Below are 17,764 nucleotides of genomic sequence, written 5' to 3' on the forward strand. Positions count from 1 at the left end.
AATAAATTACGACATGCGGGGCTGGTCACCGTGGCTCACGCCTGTAATCCCAGCACTTTGGGAGGCTAAGGCGGGCAGATCACCTGAGGTCAGAGTTTGAGACCAGCCTGGCCAACATGGTGAAACCCTGTCTCTACTAAAAATACAAACATTAGTCTGGCATGGTGGTGTGCGCCTGTAATCCCAGTTACTCGGGAAGCTGAGGTGGGAGAATCGCTTGAACCTGGAAGGTAGAGGTTGCAGTGAGCTGAGATCCCGCCATTGCACTCCAGCCTGGCGACAGAGTGAGACACTGTCTCAAAAATAAATAAATAAATAAATAAATAAATAAATAAATTACAATATGTGGGAAGTGCTGTCAAAACAAAACAAAACAGAACAGGAGGGAGGTTAAGTAAAGGAGGTGAGAAAATGCTTCCCTAGGGAGGTGATATTTAAGCTGAGACCTGAAGGCCGAAGTTAGCTGGCCAGCCTCATGGGTGGGGCTGAGGGATGAGCAAGCTTAGGCATTGGGGCATCAGAGATGTTATAGATGAAGGATCAGAGGCCAGAGCTGAGTGGCCTGTCACATCTCATGGTCAGTATGTGTAGCACAGCCAGGCATTTGCACTCAAAGCCTTTTTCCCACTTCTAGTAACACCAGAAGGACAAGGTATCTTTTAGGTGTCAACATTCACTCTGTTTCTCTATCTGCTAGTAGCTGTCTGACCTCTTAAAGACCTTGGGCAAGTCATCTGCTTTCTTTGGGAGCCCACAATTAGGTCTTGCTCATAAGATGCAAAGCAACAAGTAGGACCTGAGCAGACATGGTACAGATGTAGCTCTTTAGGTTTAGAGATTTGGATGTGCTGAGTTGAAGGGATATTCCCATTCTTGACAGAATCACATCTGGCACAAACCATCTCCATTTCCACAGGGGAGGGAAAAACAGGCCAGATGTAGAAAGGAGCATAACTGGTCAGACCCTTTATCTAGAATCCTGGAAGTGTCCTTGGTCTCTTGGGTATAATCAGATTTCCTCACATCTCAGGGTATGGGCAAAAATAGAACTCATACCCAAAATTCATTATTAGTAAAAACTAGTAATTCTGAAAATCCCAGCCAGGTAAGAAATTTAAAGGCCTGAGAGCAAGAGTCTCCTAGCTTTTCCTAAGGCTCCCTTCCAACTGCAGCCAAATCACATCAACAGGCAATAATGTGCCTAATGATTATATTGCTGTGCTTGTTAATAATGATGCCTTGAAGGTCTGCCCTTTAAACTTTTCAAAGGTCTATTGAGATAATAGTTGCAAAAGTGATTTTTAAAATATAATAGACTTTAAAAATGCATGGTTTTATGAAACTCTAGCTCATTTCAAACTCATAATAGTACTCTGAGAAAGCAGCAAATATGTCGAACCCCATTTAGGAAAGGAGTTAAAGAAAGAAAGGTTAAATTACCTGTTCTAGGTCACACACATCAGAGAAAGATCTAGAAAAGTCTTTCAAACTCCTAGATACTTGAGAGCTCCTCTGAACCCCATGTGGAGGTAGGCTTTGCCAGGGACACAAAAAAAGAGAAGGTGACTCGGGAGCATTTACAATCCGTTTGGCAAGATAAAAGCCAAGAAACACAGAACCCTGTGGTCATCCCAATGCTAATTTTGGAGGCAAAGAAATTCAAGTGGGTGAAAGTTTGTCTCTCTCCAAAATAAACATGTACTCTGCCTTGGCCCTGAAGATCTAACTTAAGAAGAATTAAGTTGTCGTCATTGCCCTGGTAATATTTGGAGCCATACAAGGAGATACAGGTGGCCTGGAATCACCAAGATTATGTTGATTTGGGTATGGAAAATGGTTTCAAATGTGCTCAAAAGAGGAACAAAGAGATCAATGCTCACAGTCACCCAGATTCCTTTCTGCCCGGGTTTTCTGCTCACCAGGCTTTCCCAAGGCCTTGGGCTGGCTGGTGGCCACAGTGACCACACCACCCTCAGGTGTGCCCATGTCTCAACATCTCACTAGCCAAGGTAGGGAAAAGTACTTGCTAGGATTCAGCAAAGGCAAAGTTGGAACTTTTCAAAAGGATGTTTTACTTTAAAAAGGAAGAGAAAAGGAAATGAACACAAAGGAATAGATATGGGTATGTTCACAGGTGTCACACCCTAACAGGTATCTAGTCACAGGTTAGCTTGGTAGGACATCTTCCTTTTCCTTCTGGAGGTCCACCTGGAGCTGTGAGAAGGTAGATGCTAGACTCAAATTTCTAGCCATGGCAAGATTTGGGTAAACAACACTTTCTAGCCTAGGGGAGTTCTTAGGAGATTCTTGAGACTAGTCCCCTAGTTTGGGCTGCGCTGTGCTCCAAAGCTCTCTGGCACCTGCAGTCTTTTCCTGGTTCTGACAGTCCAGGCTCCTTTCCACCTAACTGTAGAGGGCCCTTCCCTGCTCTCGGGCCTGAGGCTCAGCAGCCTGCACAGAGTAGGCAATGAGCAGAGAATGACTGTGGAGCGAGTCATTGAACAAACCAATCCTGCCTGGGCCAGGCAGCAGTCTCCCAGTTCTACAAGCATTTATTGATTACTAGAGGGACAGAAAAGGAATAGGAAGCCAAACATGCTGGGTGCAGTGGCTCACGCCTGTAATCCCAGCACTTTGGGAGGCCGAGGCGGGCGGATCACAAGGTCAGGAGATCGGGACCATCCTGGTTAACACGGTGAAACCCCGTCTCTACTAAAAATACAAAAAAATTAGCCGGGCATGGTGGCAGGCACCTGTAGTCCCAACTACTGGGGAGGCTGAGGCAGGAGAATGGCGTGAACCCGGGAGGCAGAGCTTGCAGTGAGCCAAGATCGCGCCACTGCACTCCAGCCTGGGCAACGGAGCGACACTCCATCTCAAAAAAAAAAAAAAGGCGAAACATGCAGTTGTCATTGTGAGGTTCAATTCTAAGCCAAAAGTACTCAGGAGTTATATAGCCTCCCTCAAAGTACCAGTGGACAGAGTGAGCTAAAGTGACTTGGATGAGACCCGCTGGCCTCTACTGGTCCCTAGAATGGAATCTTCCCCGGTGACTTGGGATCTCTGGCCAAGGCCTGGCCCACAGTGTTCAGGTATGACTTTAAGTGTTTCTAAATTCCTCCAGGGGAAAGGTTACACCTGCTCGAGGAGGGAAAAATCCCCAGCTGCTCTACCCAGGTGACTTCCGTAAGACGGCTCCTTTTCTCCCTCTTCTGGCGGTATCATCCCAAGAACTTGAGTTAGGGCTTTAGGGAATGTTGTGACCAAACACTAGGAAAGGAGAAGGTCAAGGAACAGCTTGGTTGCAGTGCTCCGTACAGGGTGTACAATGAACAGTTATTGGTAGAAATTGATAAAAAGGATGGCCTGACTTGGATTTGGCTGTGTCATGCCCTACAGATAGTGGGATATTGAAGGGACTGTTCTCTTTCCATAATGGTTAGTCAAAAACCTAGAATCCAGAATGAGAAAGGGACAGAATGAGAGCCTTATCAAATAATGAGGGGGACAGAGGCTTTACCATCAGAAAGAGAACATGGGGATGAGGGTCACTGCTATTTTAGGATACAGCAAGCTGTCCTCTTCCAGCTCCCACTCCGTGGACTAGGAGACTCAGACATGGTGTTTATTACCCTGAGAAGTGGTACAGGCCCAAAAGAAACATATATCAGAGTGATTTGGGCACATTCACACATGCCTGATTTAATAAGGGCTAGCAGGGGAGGCTTTGAGGTCAATATTATAGAAGACAAATCATGGCCTCCTCCAACCACCCACTTGGTGTTCACACTAGAGCTAGGCTTCTGGTTGGAGGGCTAATGATGGAGATGCCCTGAGCAGCTTCTCATGTACCAGAAGAGGCATGCACTGCTCCCATGGCCCCAAGGCAACCCAAAGATTCCATCACAACATGACTCAGGAAGGCCTGCCCCTAAACTTCCCAACACCAGCCCAGGCCTGGTCCTCATCTCCTTTCTGCTAACAGAGCTCCAGATCCAGCTCTGGAAGGAACTGGCTCACCAGTCCTGGCCTGCACACTCTGTTTATTCCTGCCTTCTCATTTTACTTATGCAATTCATCTCAAATGGAATGCCCCATACTCATCTGCCTATCCAAATTCTACCTAATCTTCAAGACAGACCTAGGTCTTCATGCTCCTCCAGTAAACCTCCCTCTAATCTCCACTAATCACTTCCCTAACTATTCTGAACACACAAGATCTATTTACCCTTACTCACTCTCACTTAATTACTATCAATCTTCCATTGTTTGCTCAATGTTTTATCTGAGTTGGTTTTGACTTCCTAACAAGATGGCAACATTGTAGAGGCAGCTTGGACATCCATTAACATAAACCATCTTATATTGCTTAAACAAATCATTTTAGGACATCTTGAGTGCAGGGTCCATCTAATGCCTCTTTGTAACCTCACCTTACAGCATAGCACCTGAATTTGGGAGGGAACCTATAAATATCTACATACAGTGATGATTCCCACAGACCCTGCTATACGCATGGTGGATAACCAATGAGGATAAGTTAGGTTGATGTGAGCAAAGTGTCTACATGTGCTTCCAGTTCTCTACACCAAACTCCCAAAGTTCCTGACATAGACAGAATTACTCAATCTACAAATAATTACTGAGCACCTAAAGAGACCTCTATTCTGACTTCTGTGGGGAAAAAAGAACAGGAAAAAATGACTGGGTCCTTGCTCTTGAAGGGTTTACCACTTGAGTGGTGATCAGGGACATACGCCACCCCCAACCTTCAAAAGCAAGTTGTAAAAGCATCATACAAATAAAATACAGACTGAAGACCATATATAAACACAGGGGTAACCAATGTGCAGTTAATCAGGGAAGGCTTCCCAGGGAAGATGATCTCTGAACTGAGAGCTAGTGCTCTCTTGCACAACTTCCCCATCTTGCTTTTAACTTTGAGATTAAGCTGGAGTATTCTGTTTGGCTGTACTCACCTTAGTGTATAAGGCATTCTTGAAGTGAAGCACTGATATAATACTAACCTGATGTTTGCATCTGATATAAAGTTATGTATCAATAAGACCTGACTGTGGTCCTCCAAATTTTTTCTTTTCCTTTTTCTTTCTTTTTAAAGGGAAATAAGTAAAGGGGTCAAATCTACATGAATAAAGAAAGCAGAGCTTGTGAGGCAGGCTTTCCAAGTAACCCAAGGGACATGAACAAAGCAATTCTATTATCTTTTTAAAAAAACTAAGAATGATTTCAGAGTAAAAAAAAAAAGCAAGCAAGGTATTAGGGCACATCAGAAAATCAGACATCCTTGGCCTTCAGGAACATGCTATATTGTTAGAAAGGCAAAAACAAATAAAGTGTCATTAGATAACAAGGAAATATAAGCAGGCTCTTTGGCAAACAACCAAAAGCTAGTAATGCAGGGAGTGGGAGTGCCACTGTGGAAATTTCTACGCTCCCTTAGTGATTTTGTGTAAGATTTCAGGAAGCCTGGGCTCACAATAGAAAAGTAGGAGCTATCTGAATAGGAAGAGAGGGGAAAAGCATCCAGGTGGAGGAGCTAGTGTGAGGGAATAGAAGTGGGAATGAGTACTGCAGCACTGCCTTTGAGGCTGTGAGAGGAGGCTTGTGTATTAGGAACTCAGGAGTCACAGTGAGTGATGGTGAATGGGCGATAGAGGTGAGGTGGGGTCCCTTGCAGTCAGCAAGGTGAACTCCCATTGCCATGGTGGCTGCCCTTGGGAAGAAAACTAGGCCAAGGACCCATGTCTTTACTGAGGCCCTGAGTGTCTAGCTAATCTTTGGAGATCCCTAAGAGAAACCCAAATCCACAAAAGAAACCCCTATCCCACTCTGAAGATTGTCTGTGCTCCAAGGACAGGACAATCCCACTGAGGAGGCCTAAAACAGCTGCAGGATCAGCACCATGTGGACCTCTTCTGGGGGACCAGGAAAGCGATCTCAGCAGCCAGGGTGCCTTCCAGTCAGTCAGCAGGGAAATGCACAGGGGCATTAATTTCCATGGAACTCTGGAAGACTCCAGAGAGTCAGGGCACCACACAGTGCCCAGCCACACAGACTAGGATTTCTTTAGATGTCTTGACCATGACAAAGGCCCTTACCAAATGGGAGGGGCACGTCAGCTGAGGCAAGACACAGTGATGGCAAGAAAGCCAAAAAACCAAGAAGGGCCTCAACTCCCATGCCCCACCCACCAATAATTCCCCCTAAGTCCCGGGTACAGAATAAAAGACAGACTCCCGCTGCACAACGATATGGTTACATTTATAGAAGCTCTCTTGTCACCAGTGAAATGTGACCTTCATACTTTCCTTATCTTAATATCTGGGTAAACATTTGTTGTGCAAGCACACAAATAAAAGTTCTAAAGGTGAAATGTGGTGTGTCCAGCAACACCACACTGCTCCAAACCCAGGCCCCTGAGAGTCCTTTCGGCTCTGCAGAGGACTTCTCTCTCCCTTCACCCTGGGCACCAAGGCACCAAAATTAGCTTCGTCGACCTCAGCCAGCTCTGGGGTGAATGCTGCCATTCGAAAATAGCATCTGAGAACTCTTGGAAACACAGGAGAGAAATACAAGGGTACAGTGGTTTACAGAAACTTACTGCGAAAGCAATCTCACTGGAGTGCTTTTTAAACTAAATATACAGGAAAGGGGCATTATGAGGATTTACTCCAATCTGTGGAAAGTGAATTATATGCTTCTAGCTCCCATCCTGATTAACTCTATTAAGTGTGATTGTTTTCATTTAGAAAAATATTGCAGAGGTAATATTCATAAAGAGAGTTTACCAAATGACCCATGCTTTGACCCAAAATTTTGCTGTACTAATTTGCACAGTCCTATTATTTCTAGACACTCTCTAAAAACATTGTGTCTCATTTCCCCATATATTTGATATATGTGATTTTTTAAATCTTGTCTTGAAATGCAGAAGGAAGGATTCTCAAGTGGTCCCTCAAAAGGCACAATTTTCTGTTGTTTCTGTGTGGAATTCAAAAACAAAGCCAAGTAACCGAGTTTTTATGTGTGCTTAAAGGCACTCTTTCCTGCAACTGTGTGTGACGTATTTTTCCAGGACAATCTTTCTCAATACTCCAAAGTGCTTCAGTAACAGGAAGTCGTAAAGGTAGGAAGGAGGCCTGTAAATATTTGCTGTAATTACTCATTAGTAATGAGAATGGTTGGCATTGAATTTTGAGTCACCCTTTTGTGCTCATGGCTCATTACCTTGTAACTGGAGCCCAAGGTGGTACATATGGGCCTTCCCTCACCATGGACACCCAGGTCCACTTCTAGGTTTTACTTCAGACAGTGTGGCTTGTTTCTCTCAGCACCTCCATTTCCCAAATATAAAGGAAGGAAAGCATGCTGGTCTTCTTGCTCCCTGCCCTCTACCCAGAGGCAGTCAGGAAAAATCATATACAAAGTAGTGACAGTATGCAAAGTTTTTATCAAGAGTAAAATATGTGTATTTTTTTAATACTATACTAATACAACATCGAGAGCAAGATAAATACTGTCTGGGTAGACACACAGCACAATGATTTAAATGATTACCAAAAAATAATCATATACTTTAATGGATGTATTTTAAACCACTTATAAAATGCTTCTGAACTTTCTCAGATTCAGCTCATGTGTCCTCTTATTCATAACAAACCACTGACTCCCCATAGTCACAGGCCAACATCGGGGCACCTCGGACTAAAAATGAGACCAAAAAACTCAACTAAACCCATTACAGAATTAACTTCTAAGAATACTATTGGCTGTACCCCCTGCTTCTGGGGGCAGCCTACAGGGCAATGGGGGTTACCTTCAGCACCACAATCATGAGTACAACATAATGGATCCACTTTCCTGCCCATGTGTTTGATTACACGGCCTAACCAGATAAAATCACTAATTTGTTATGATTGCTACCACTTATCTCTTAGTTTTTTTAACTGGAGAGTTCCATGGCTGGGGATGGGGGAAGACAGTTCAAGAAGTCACTAGGGGTGTATAAGACACTTCTAACAATCCACTTCCATGGCTTTATAGAATTGAGAAAACGTCAGATGAGTACATGGCAAATAAACATATGTTTTAATGGGGTCATTTTTCTCATTGACAAGACACCCTTTCTGAAATATTTTTCCACATGAGAAAAGGATCTGTTCACAGGATCATTATCTGGCATGGAAATTACTTACAACTTTAAAACTGAGGAATCTTTCCAAGTTCGGGGGAGTGGGGGCAGTGGGAAATGTGCCTCCTGGAAACATGTGGAACTTCTGGCAGTGATGTCATCTAGTAAGAGTTTTGCTGACGTACAAGTGGCCCCTGCAAACAGCCTAAGGCAGTCAAGCAAACAGGTATTTCTTAAGAAATTAGAAAAAACAAGGTCACTTAGAAGTGGATAACATTCTTGTCCATTCCACACCTGACTTTTCAGCTCCAGGTATCTCACAAAGGGTCTCGCCACTCTTCTTCACTTTATGCTTTCATCAGATCAGTTCTGGGGCTTCCAACAGTGGGAACACACAAGGGTCACCAAATTACACCCAACATCTACTTGAAAATTACAGATGCTGTTAGGGGCACCCCGTGGATGACCACCACATGGACTGTGACGCACAGTTGCCAACACGGCTTGCTTCTCTCTTGATTAAGGTATGTGTCAATGCAATTGTTTGATGGCACTAGAAAAACCCAAGGTACCCTCTAGGTTCACAGTGCAGATGCCAACAGTGCGATGGCTGTGAAGGCTCAGGGCTCATCAGCGAAAGGGCTCTATAGAAATGCAACATGCTATTATCACAACAATCATAGCTATTCTTTATCCCCCTATCCATTCTTTCCTTCCTGTGCTTGCAATTTCAAAAGATCAAAAGAGCCACAGGAAGTCCTGTGCATCTTGATGGTTCTTCAGAAGCCACAGAGGAAAGAGCTTCTAACAGGTTCTCCTGCACAATGGAGTCCGAAGGCTGAAGTAATTATTGAAGTCTTGCCACCAGCGAAGGGTGGGAGGTGGAAAGCTTTGAACTTCTTGGGGCAGGAGAGAACCACCTCCTGTCAGGGTCTAGGAAAACCCATGAAAAATAAGAAATTCAAGGAGTTCCATGTTGGCCTTTCAGATCTTGAATCCCTATCTGCTTGTGAGGTTTGATGCAAGTGATAAATCACAAAAAAGAAAAGTAATTATAATAATTATAAGGAAAACAACAAAGGCAGTTATCATTTATAGAGCACTTATTGTGAGTCAGAAGCAGTATTAAATACTTTATAGATATCTTCAGTAAGAGAAGGGCGTATGGAACACCCACTGAGAGTATAGACTCTGGGGACCTCCTTTACTCAGGTTGAATGCAGCTCTGCCCGTGCTACCTATATGACCTTGGGCAGTTAACTCTTCTAGACTTCAGCTTTCCCATCAATGAAGTGGGGATAATAACAGGGCTTATCTCACAGGATTAAAAAGTGAATCCATGTAAAGTTCTGAGGACGGCACTGGCACAAATAAGACTGTCATAGTTTTTTGTTTTGTCCTGATGCAAAATATAATTTCTATTAAGACCACATATATTCCTAGAACATGAAGGTCGTCCAAATAACTGTTTGAGGATGATGGAACATTTGAGGATAAATTTGTTTTCACAGTCATTTTTCAGAAACATTAACAAAATGAATCATACCAGTATTTACCCTGTGCAGGGTACTTGGCTTCCCATCCTTCCAAGACTGAGGGCAGACATGTAGGTGGACAGACACGCCAGCCAGGGACAGGGAAGATTAGGCAGCACCTCAGAACCTTTACTAGATACACGCACCATCCTCCTCCCCATTCTCCACCACAGGGAGAGGCAATGGCAGTAAAACACAAGAACTGTCTGGGATCTGAACAGAAAGATTCTGAAACATAAGGCAGTCACCAAATCAGACATCCAAGAGCAAGGGCTTGCCTTTTCCATATCCTAGAACCTTTGAAAGGCTATTGAGAGCTGAACAGACTTCCTCCAGAACAAGTTGCTTCTATACATAATGCCTTGCACACATTTCCAGAGATTTACACGCCAGCCTCTGAAACCCATTCACAAAGCCTGGTTAAGAAGCTCCCTCTCCCTTCTTGGCCTTCCTGGAGTCATAGCTGTGTCCACTGATATTCTCAGGGGAACAGAAATTACTACCCCTGTTGTCTGTGGCGCCCCATCAGCTCCCTCTCCATGTCCCCACCCAAAGCAAGTGTATAAAGAACAGCAAACATTCCATTTCAGGGGCCTTCCTGTGTATGGTGTCGAAGGACATGATAAGGAATACACTATAAGGAGCCTTGTGTGTTTTCCTTCCTCTCGTTATCCCTCAAAGACTGCCTTCTCCCATTTGACCTTCCTTCTGAGCCAGTCTTTAAGCTGGTGGTCAGCACCTACCCTGTGTGGTTCCGGGGACACTAGGAACAAATTTCTCAACCTCTAAATACACATAATACTCTTAAATAATTGTGTGTGCTTATGTGTGTGTTGGGGAGGGGGGGCGGTTATTACCTGAAATGCTACTCAGAGCTTCTCTTTCGCTTCAAAATATTAGATTTCTACAGAAAAGCATGTAGGCTGTCAGTTCTTTATATTTTCTTTCTTTTCTTTCTTTCTTTCTTTGACGTTGTCTCGCTCTGTCACCCACGCTGGAGTGCAGTGGCATAATCTCGGCTCACTGCAACCTCTGCCTCCCGGGTTCAAGCGATTCTCCTGCCTCAGCCTCTCGAGTAGCTGGGACTACAGGCATGCACCACCACGCCTGGCTAATTTTTTGTATTTTTAGTAGAGATAGGGTTTCACTATATTGGCCAGGCTGGTCTCAAACTCCTGACATCGTGATCCACCCGCCTCAGCCTCTCAAAGTGCTGGGATTACAGGCATGAGCTACCACGCCCAACCCCTTATATTTTCACTTAAGCTTCCTTGTATCTCTCTCTCTCTTTTTTTTTTTCTAATCAGACTAAGCCACTTGATGACCAGGACCATATCCCCTATTTCTTAGTATTCTCTTCAGCATTTTAGCCAGAATAGGAGTTGGTGTTCAATACAAGTTTGTCATCTTATGGATTATATCTTAGGGTGAATATCAGAGCTGGTGTCCATCATGTGAACAGGCAGCATGGTACTGGTGGGGAGAGGGGTGGAAGTATAGAGTACTAGGGCCCCAGGAGCTAATATTGCTAACTTGACAATATTGGTAAAAGCTAGACTTGTTAAGAACTACCAGTGATGGTTAGTACTGAAAGCAAAAGGGAAGATTCATCAGGCTAAAATAAAAAGGGAAACTAGCAGGTTGGCATAGGGCAGAACCAAGGAAAACAAAACCAAACCCCCAAAAAACTACTAGATTTCCTGAAAAGTGGAAAAGCCTAAATCTCAAGACAATTAATGACAGCAAGTATTTTCAAATGTAGGAGCCTAAAATCCTGGAGCACTGAGAATTATCTAATTGTTTCCTTCCATTTCTAAACACTTTACTTAATAAATTCCTAGAAAGTTGAGAATCACCCCCCCACACACACACATACACACGCGCGCGCGCAGACAGAGAAAGAGGGACATTCGAAGTAAATTAAACTGTTTTAGTCTCATGGTTTTCACTCCTAGTGAAAATGCCAACTAACCCAGTACAAAAATCAATCTAGCAGCTGCTTGAATGTTCTCTACCTCAAAAAGCAATCTGCCCCACTGGGGAGCGGCCCTTGCATTGGTTTTGTTTAATGAGGTCTACCTATACAAGTAGATTTTTTTCTAACTAAAACAATGAATTCATATTTCTCAAAGTTTACAGACACTGGGAACAGCATCAATTCAACTCTGCTTCCTTTTTTTTTTTTTTCAAAAAGCAAACAGAATCATCACTTCTACTGTAGCCTAAAGGTGTTGATAATTATCTAGAAAAGCAAATCTCCTTTCTGTAAGGTTCAGTGGTTTGAGAGTTGTGATGGGGAAGGCACTCCTTTGGAAATCATCCTCACTATCTAGACATATTTCAGGGCTGGGGTACTCTCCTGTGAACAATAGGAAAATACATACTTAATTGAAAGTAATAAACCAAGGTTCTGACTTTTTTTTTTTTTCTTTGAGACGGAATTTCACTCTCTTGCCCAGGCTGGAGTGCAGCAGCGCTATCTCGGCTCACTGCAGCCTCTGCCTCCCAGGTTCAAGCAATTCTCCTGCCTCAGCCTCCAGAATAGCTGGGATTACAGGCACTCGCCACCACGCCTGGCTAATTTTTTTGTGTTTTTAATAGAGACGGGGTTTCACCATGTTGACCAGGCTGGTCTTGAACTGCTGACCTCAGGTGATCCGCCGCCTCAGCCTCCCAAAGTGCTGGGATTACAGGCATGAGCCACCGCCACCAGCCCTGACTCTTATCAGCACTAATTTTCCTTGTGACCGGAGAAGTCTTTTAACCTCTCTGGGCATCAGTTTCCTTATCCAGAAAGAGAAAAGTCTGACTAGATGGTTTCCATGGTCTCTTATAAAATAATTCTAGGCTCCCTATAAGCACCACTGAAAAAAAACTTGAAATGATGGCATTCTTTTGAACTTCATGAAAACTGTATGAATTAAAACTTAAATACTCAAGCCAACAATGTGTTACATCAATTCTGTATCATCCTGCACTGCTGGTAATACAATGCAAACATATCAAGTGTTGAGGGAATATTTATTTAAAATATATGTTTAAATTGAGAGAAACTGTCCAGCAATATTTTTTCCCTTCAGAGTTGGAATAATGATGGAGTTTGATTTGATTTTAGGAGAGGAACAACTAAGCCCAGCTGTCAGAAGGAGGGGGAGATTGGAGATCCAAGTGTCTCCAATTTCCCTTCCACGCTAGCCCTGTACTGAGCCCTACTGCATAAGCACTCTGGGAAGGTGTCTGGACCTAGGTCTGGCTTTGGGACTGGACTTTGATCCCTGATTATCCAAGGATCTCATTTACATTTGCCTGAACCACTCCTCAAACCCCGTGCACCCCAGAATTTCCACATTTTTTCCCAGTGAAAGGACTCAGGCATTCCTGATAGATGCATGCACAAAAAGGTGAGTGAAAGTGCAGTACCCCCACCCACCAGGCTTCAGTTTCTGACATCTGTGATGTCACCGCAAATGCCCACTACCACCAAAACTGGTACTATCAAGGACACCCAGCCAACTAACGTTTAGAAAGCAAACTCTTTATTATTAAACATTAACATATTTATCGACGTGTGAACGTTCTGGGACAAAATCATCTGCCCACTTCTTGAGCGGCCATTGTTAGAAGGAATATTCCAAATGTTCTGCCCATATTGCATTTGGGGGAAGAAATTGCTCTGCTAAACCAAAGAAACACAAAATGTAAGAACTAGTGGGCAGAATCATCAGCAGAGAGCCCCCTCACTGTCACATTGCCCTTGTGAGGCACTCAGGAAAGCTACAGCAGCCACTTACATGACAACACTAACTTTCAATGTATTGGTTCACATATTTTAATTACATCTTGGTCCCTAAAGAAGCCTGCAGCCAGCAAACAGACCCAGGCACGAAAAGTAAATGAGTCTCAAAATGATTAGCCCAATAGGAACTGGACAACCCCTTAAGGGGCTCTAGATGGTGAAGGACACGCTGTTTGCCCTGCCATTCTGCAGCACAAAAATCCAGGCAGGTCGAAGACGGCGGACACCCTCGCGTGGCCACCAGCCTGGGGCCGCAGCTCACACAGAGGCCTCCAAGGCGTTTTGCAGGCAGTCCCCACAGTGGTTCTTAAAGCGGCCGCTCTCGCCAATAATTGGGAGTCTAATTACGCAACGTTCTTCCCGCTCCCATTCCCGCTCCTTCTGTCTTTCCAACAGTCCGCTAACGAAGCAGGTACTGTAGCCGGGTGTGTCGAAATCATTTTTCCCCGGCTCCCAAGTTTCTCGGTATATACGGTACAAAACTGCACAAAACCCGGCGCTAAGGAGTGCAGGAGCAGCTGACACTTCACACATTTGTCAAGATTACTATCAGGCCCCACCTCGGCGATTGCCACATTCCCGATAGGCATCGCAGTTGTAAAATACACAAGTTCCCTCGCCGGCTCCGGACCCGACAGCGCCTGCAGAGGGGCTGTCTATAACTTTGCTTTTCGATGGTTCAGTCATTATTAGCATTATGATTGGTTTTTACAAAACGCACTGGAATCTTAAGAATCTTTTCCTTGCTCTGCTGCCTTCAAAAGACATGGAACCCCAGGACGGCTCCGAGGGCCCTGGGAATGTGCCGGCTGCAGTCTCAGGGCTCCCTCACTTGTCTTGGGTCTGAAGGCGCGACGGTAACGAGAAAGGGGGGACTGCGGCCAGGAAAGGGGAGCAGGGCCCAATCCCCTCCCCTAGAGATCCCGCAGTGAAGGGCCTGGGCGCCGAGCCAGGACAGGCGCGATTCGCTCCCGTTTATCAAATTCTTATCGGTGCCCCGAGGTGGGAACCGCTGCTTTCGACCGGAGGATACAAGGTTTCTGGCTCCAGTCCCGTAGTGGAAGTTGGAACAAGAGCAAATCAACCTCGGCAGTGAGCTCTCCCGGCCAGTCACCTCCCTCCCTTAGCGGGTCGGTCCTCCTCATCCTCGCATCTCTTCACTGCCGCTCCGCCGCTGGTTTCCCGCGGCTCAGGCGGTTCAGCCGGCCGCGCGTTGGATTCCAGCTTCCCGCAGCATAGCCTCGCCAAGCCGCGGCCGAGCGCGGGGCTGGAAGCTCCAGGCCACTGGGGCCGCAGGGGTGGAGACAGCAGGAGAAAGGGGACAGGCGGCGAGCCGCACACACTGGCAGAAGATGAGGCCCTACCTGCTTCTGCGCGGCCGCGCAGAGGGCTCGAACCCTCGCTCGGGTAGAGCTGGGCCCGGCTGGACTGGGAGCGGCCAGGAGAGGGCGAGAGGGCAGCAAGAACTGGCCAGAGTTGCCTCTCACCCAGTGCCGAGAGGCTCGCGAGGGCAGGCGGGCAGATCGTGGCTGCCCTTCCCTGTCCTCTTAGGAGACAGACACCCGGACCTGCCAGGGACATCCAGTGTTGCCGTGCGCTCCCTACACACCGAACCACCTGCCCCCGCAGGGCAATCCAGGTCACTCACTACCTACTCTCCCCAGAGTCAAGGTGCGGCACGAGGAAGTGGGTTCTCCAACCTTCGGTGGGGTCTGGAGCCCGGCAGCGGGGCGCTCTGAAGGGTCCTGGCTCCTCGGTGGGATCGTGTCCCTGAGCCGCTCTCCGCCTCCCGCCCCACTTAGCCCACTTGGGCCGCGGCGCAGGCATAGGAGAGCATTTGGAAGGACCCCAGGTATCCAGAGAAAAATAGAGACGTGGATGCTGCCCCAACATGAGAGACCAGAGAAAGTCGAGGACATGCACCCACAAACATTTCCAAGCGCCGGTGGCCACGGTAATCTGGTGCGGGGCGGCTGGGAGATTTTCAAAGGCACCGCGGAAGCACCTCCGACCTCCAGGCCATCTCCCTCCGCCTCCTGGCCTCGCTGTGCGCGCGGATCCCCGACTCCTCCGAGCCCCAGAAGTCTCCACTGCAAAGCTGCTGCTCTGCGCCCCCAAACCAGGCACATGCTCTCCCCCTCACAGCCCTCCAAACCGAGCCTCGAGCTCCGAAGACCTCTCAGCACTCTTCTCCCAACCACTCTCGGACCGGCCCCCTGGTCGGCCCGGACGCCCGCTTACCTTTTCTTCTCCTTGTCAGCTGTCATTGTCGCTGTGGCCCTTTGAGACATCCAGACGCCGAGCACCTGGGCTCCCTGGCGGGTGGGGGGCTGTGGCCCTCGTCCGCTCCCCGCGGCCCGGGCGGGTGGTGAAGGTCCGAGGTGCGCGCAGATCCCGAGCGCCCCGCGCAGTCAGGTGGAAGGTGGCGCGCGGCGGGATAGGTGCGGGGGCGGGGGTGGAGAAAGGTGACGGGGAGGAACCTGCGCGCGGAGGCGGGGTCGGGGAAAGGAGTGGGTGGAGGCTGTCAGACCCGAAAAGAGGACGGTGAGAAGGGAACCCAAGTTCCTTTTTCCCTGGAAAAGGAGTCACTTTTCTGAGTTTTCAAGGAAAAAAAAAAGTGGCTCGAATGCTGGGAGTCGGAAGGAGTCGGAGGCCGGGCTGAGCTGACCATACAGTCTCAGGACACTGCCGAGGATTGTACGGCCGCCTCAGGAGCGCTGGGGCGGAAGCGCGGCGGGCACCAGACCCGTGTGGCGGTCCGCTCGCGAGTGTAAAGCTCCCGCGGCCGCCAGCCCACTTTAAAAACTCCGTCGGCCGCCTCGGGGCGGGCACGGGGCGGTCGCGGAGGGCGGGGGGCGGGCACGCGCCGGCAGGCCCCGCCCGCACCGAGCTCCGGGCGGCTCAAGGCGTTCGGGCCAATGGGGACGCGCGGCCGCAGCCTCTGCCCTGACCCTGGCCCGCCCCCTGCCCCCGCGCCGCGCCCCGCCTCCTGCCTCCGCACCTCTAGGACTTGTTTATGAGGTCGTCTGGGCGGCGGGTAGCGGGGTGGGACTCCGCGTCGGGGAGACGCAGCCTGCGCAGGGCCAAGGGGCGGCCGGGAGCCGGGCTCCGGGATTGCTGCGGGGGACGGCAGTTGCGCCACAGCGTCGGTGTCCTCGTACCGGCGCTGTGCCCTTGGAACGAGGGCAGGACCGCGGGTAGCGCCCGGCCAGCGCAGAGCCCCTCCACGCTGCTGCGCTCCCGCGTCCCTGGCCCTGTGGCGTGGCCCTTGGGCCTGGTGGGGATAATTTCTCGGCCCCCAGCGGCTGCGTTTCGGGCTTGGGCGATGCGCCCTTTTCGGTGGGACGCAGCTGACTTGACCGTCTGGGAGAAACAGTGCAAGGAGTTGATCTAGGGCTGTGCCTGCTCTTCCTTCCCTCTACCAGCACGGTGGTTGCTTACCGGCTTGTGCCAGGCGGTTTGGTTTTGCCGGGGATGCGGGAGAGGAGGCCCTTTGAGCCGCCCGACCTTCTGCCCCTACTCTCGACACCCCGCCGGTCCTGCGCGGGCCAGGGCGAGTTCAGAATTGGAGAAGTCAGTCTGGTTCCCCAGTGTGATCTTGGAGTGACAGAGTTGACCATGTGTCCTCAAGTCGCTGCATCTCAGGCCTGCCCTCTCTGTCGCCAGGGTCGATGGAAGTCCTGGGAAACGCAAAGGCTACAGGTGTTGGAAATTCGTAGATTTAAGGGCTCACACAGGCAGCGGTTAGCGCTCAGGGATTTGAGGGCAGCGCTTTTCATGCTGCCTTCGATCTCCGGGCCCAGTGCTCCCCTGCCCCACGCTGAGCTGTCTCCCACTCGCTACCGGCGATGGGGAAGGGACATCTGGGGAGAGGACAGGGGACGCCCTTAGTTTTTGAAGCCTGTGGAAGGACCCATGAGTTTCACAGGTGTAACTTGAAGTTGGAAAGCGAGGGCCAGAGAACTGGTCTATATATCTCCCTTTAGCCTCTTGCCACATTTTATACTAGAACGATCTACAGAAACGATTTGAAGAGAAGGGTAGGTTTCAGCGCCATAATAAAAATGAACACGTATTTTCCCCGTGTACACAGAAAGGGTTGGGGGAGATAATTTTGAGGAGCCTGGAGAAGGCGAAGTGGGGAGAGGGGAAAAACTGACGAAGAATTGGGAAATATTTTTTTTGTTTTTTTGAAACTGAGTCTCGCTCTGTCGCCCAGGCTGGAGTGCAGTGGCCCGATCACGACTCACTGCAACCTCCGCTTTCCGCGATTCTTGTGGC

At 48.1% G+C, this 17,764-nt stretch overlaps 1 protein-coding gene across 2 annotated transcripts in view; it reads right to left on the reverse strand.

Moving 5' to 3' along the window:
* Positions 1-16,271, reverse strand: part of EPAS1 (endothelial PAS domain protein 1) — an 89,057-nt gene extending 72,786 nt beyond the window's left edge. The window contains exon 1 of one of the 2 annotated variants that reach the window (XM_032176422.2): positions 15,725-16,271. In XM_032176422.2, the coding sequence (XP_032032313.1) occupies positions 15,725-15,774 (50 nt within the window). In that variant the 5' untranslated portion in view covers positions 15,775-16,271. The remainder of the gene's footprint in view (positions 1-15,724) is intronic. The other variant, XM_058428732.1, reaches the window with a different exon arrangement.
* Between the last annotated feature and the right edge of the window lie 1,493 nt (positions 16,272-17,764).

This window comes from Hylobates moloch, unplaced genomic scaffold (genome assembly GCF_009828535.3).
Source record: "Hylobates moloch isolate HMO894 unplaced genomic scaffold, HMol_V3 SCAFFOLD_15, whole genome shotgun sequence".
Lineage (NCBI taxonomy): Eukaryota > Metazoa > Chordata > Mammalia > Primates > Hylobatidae > Hylobates > Hylobates moloch.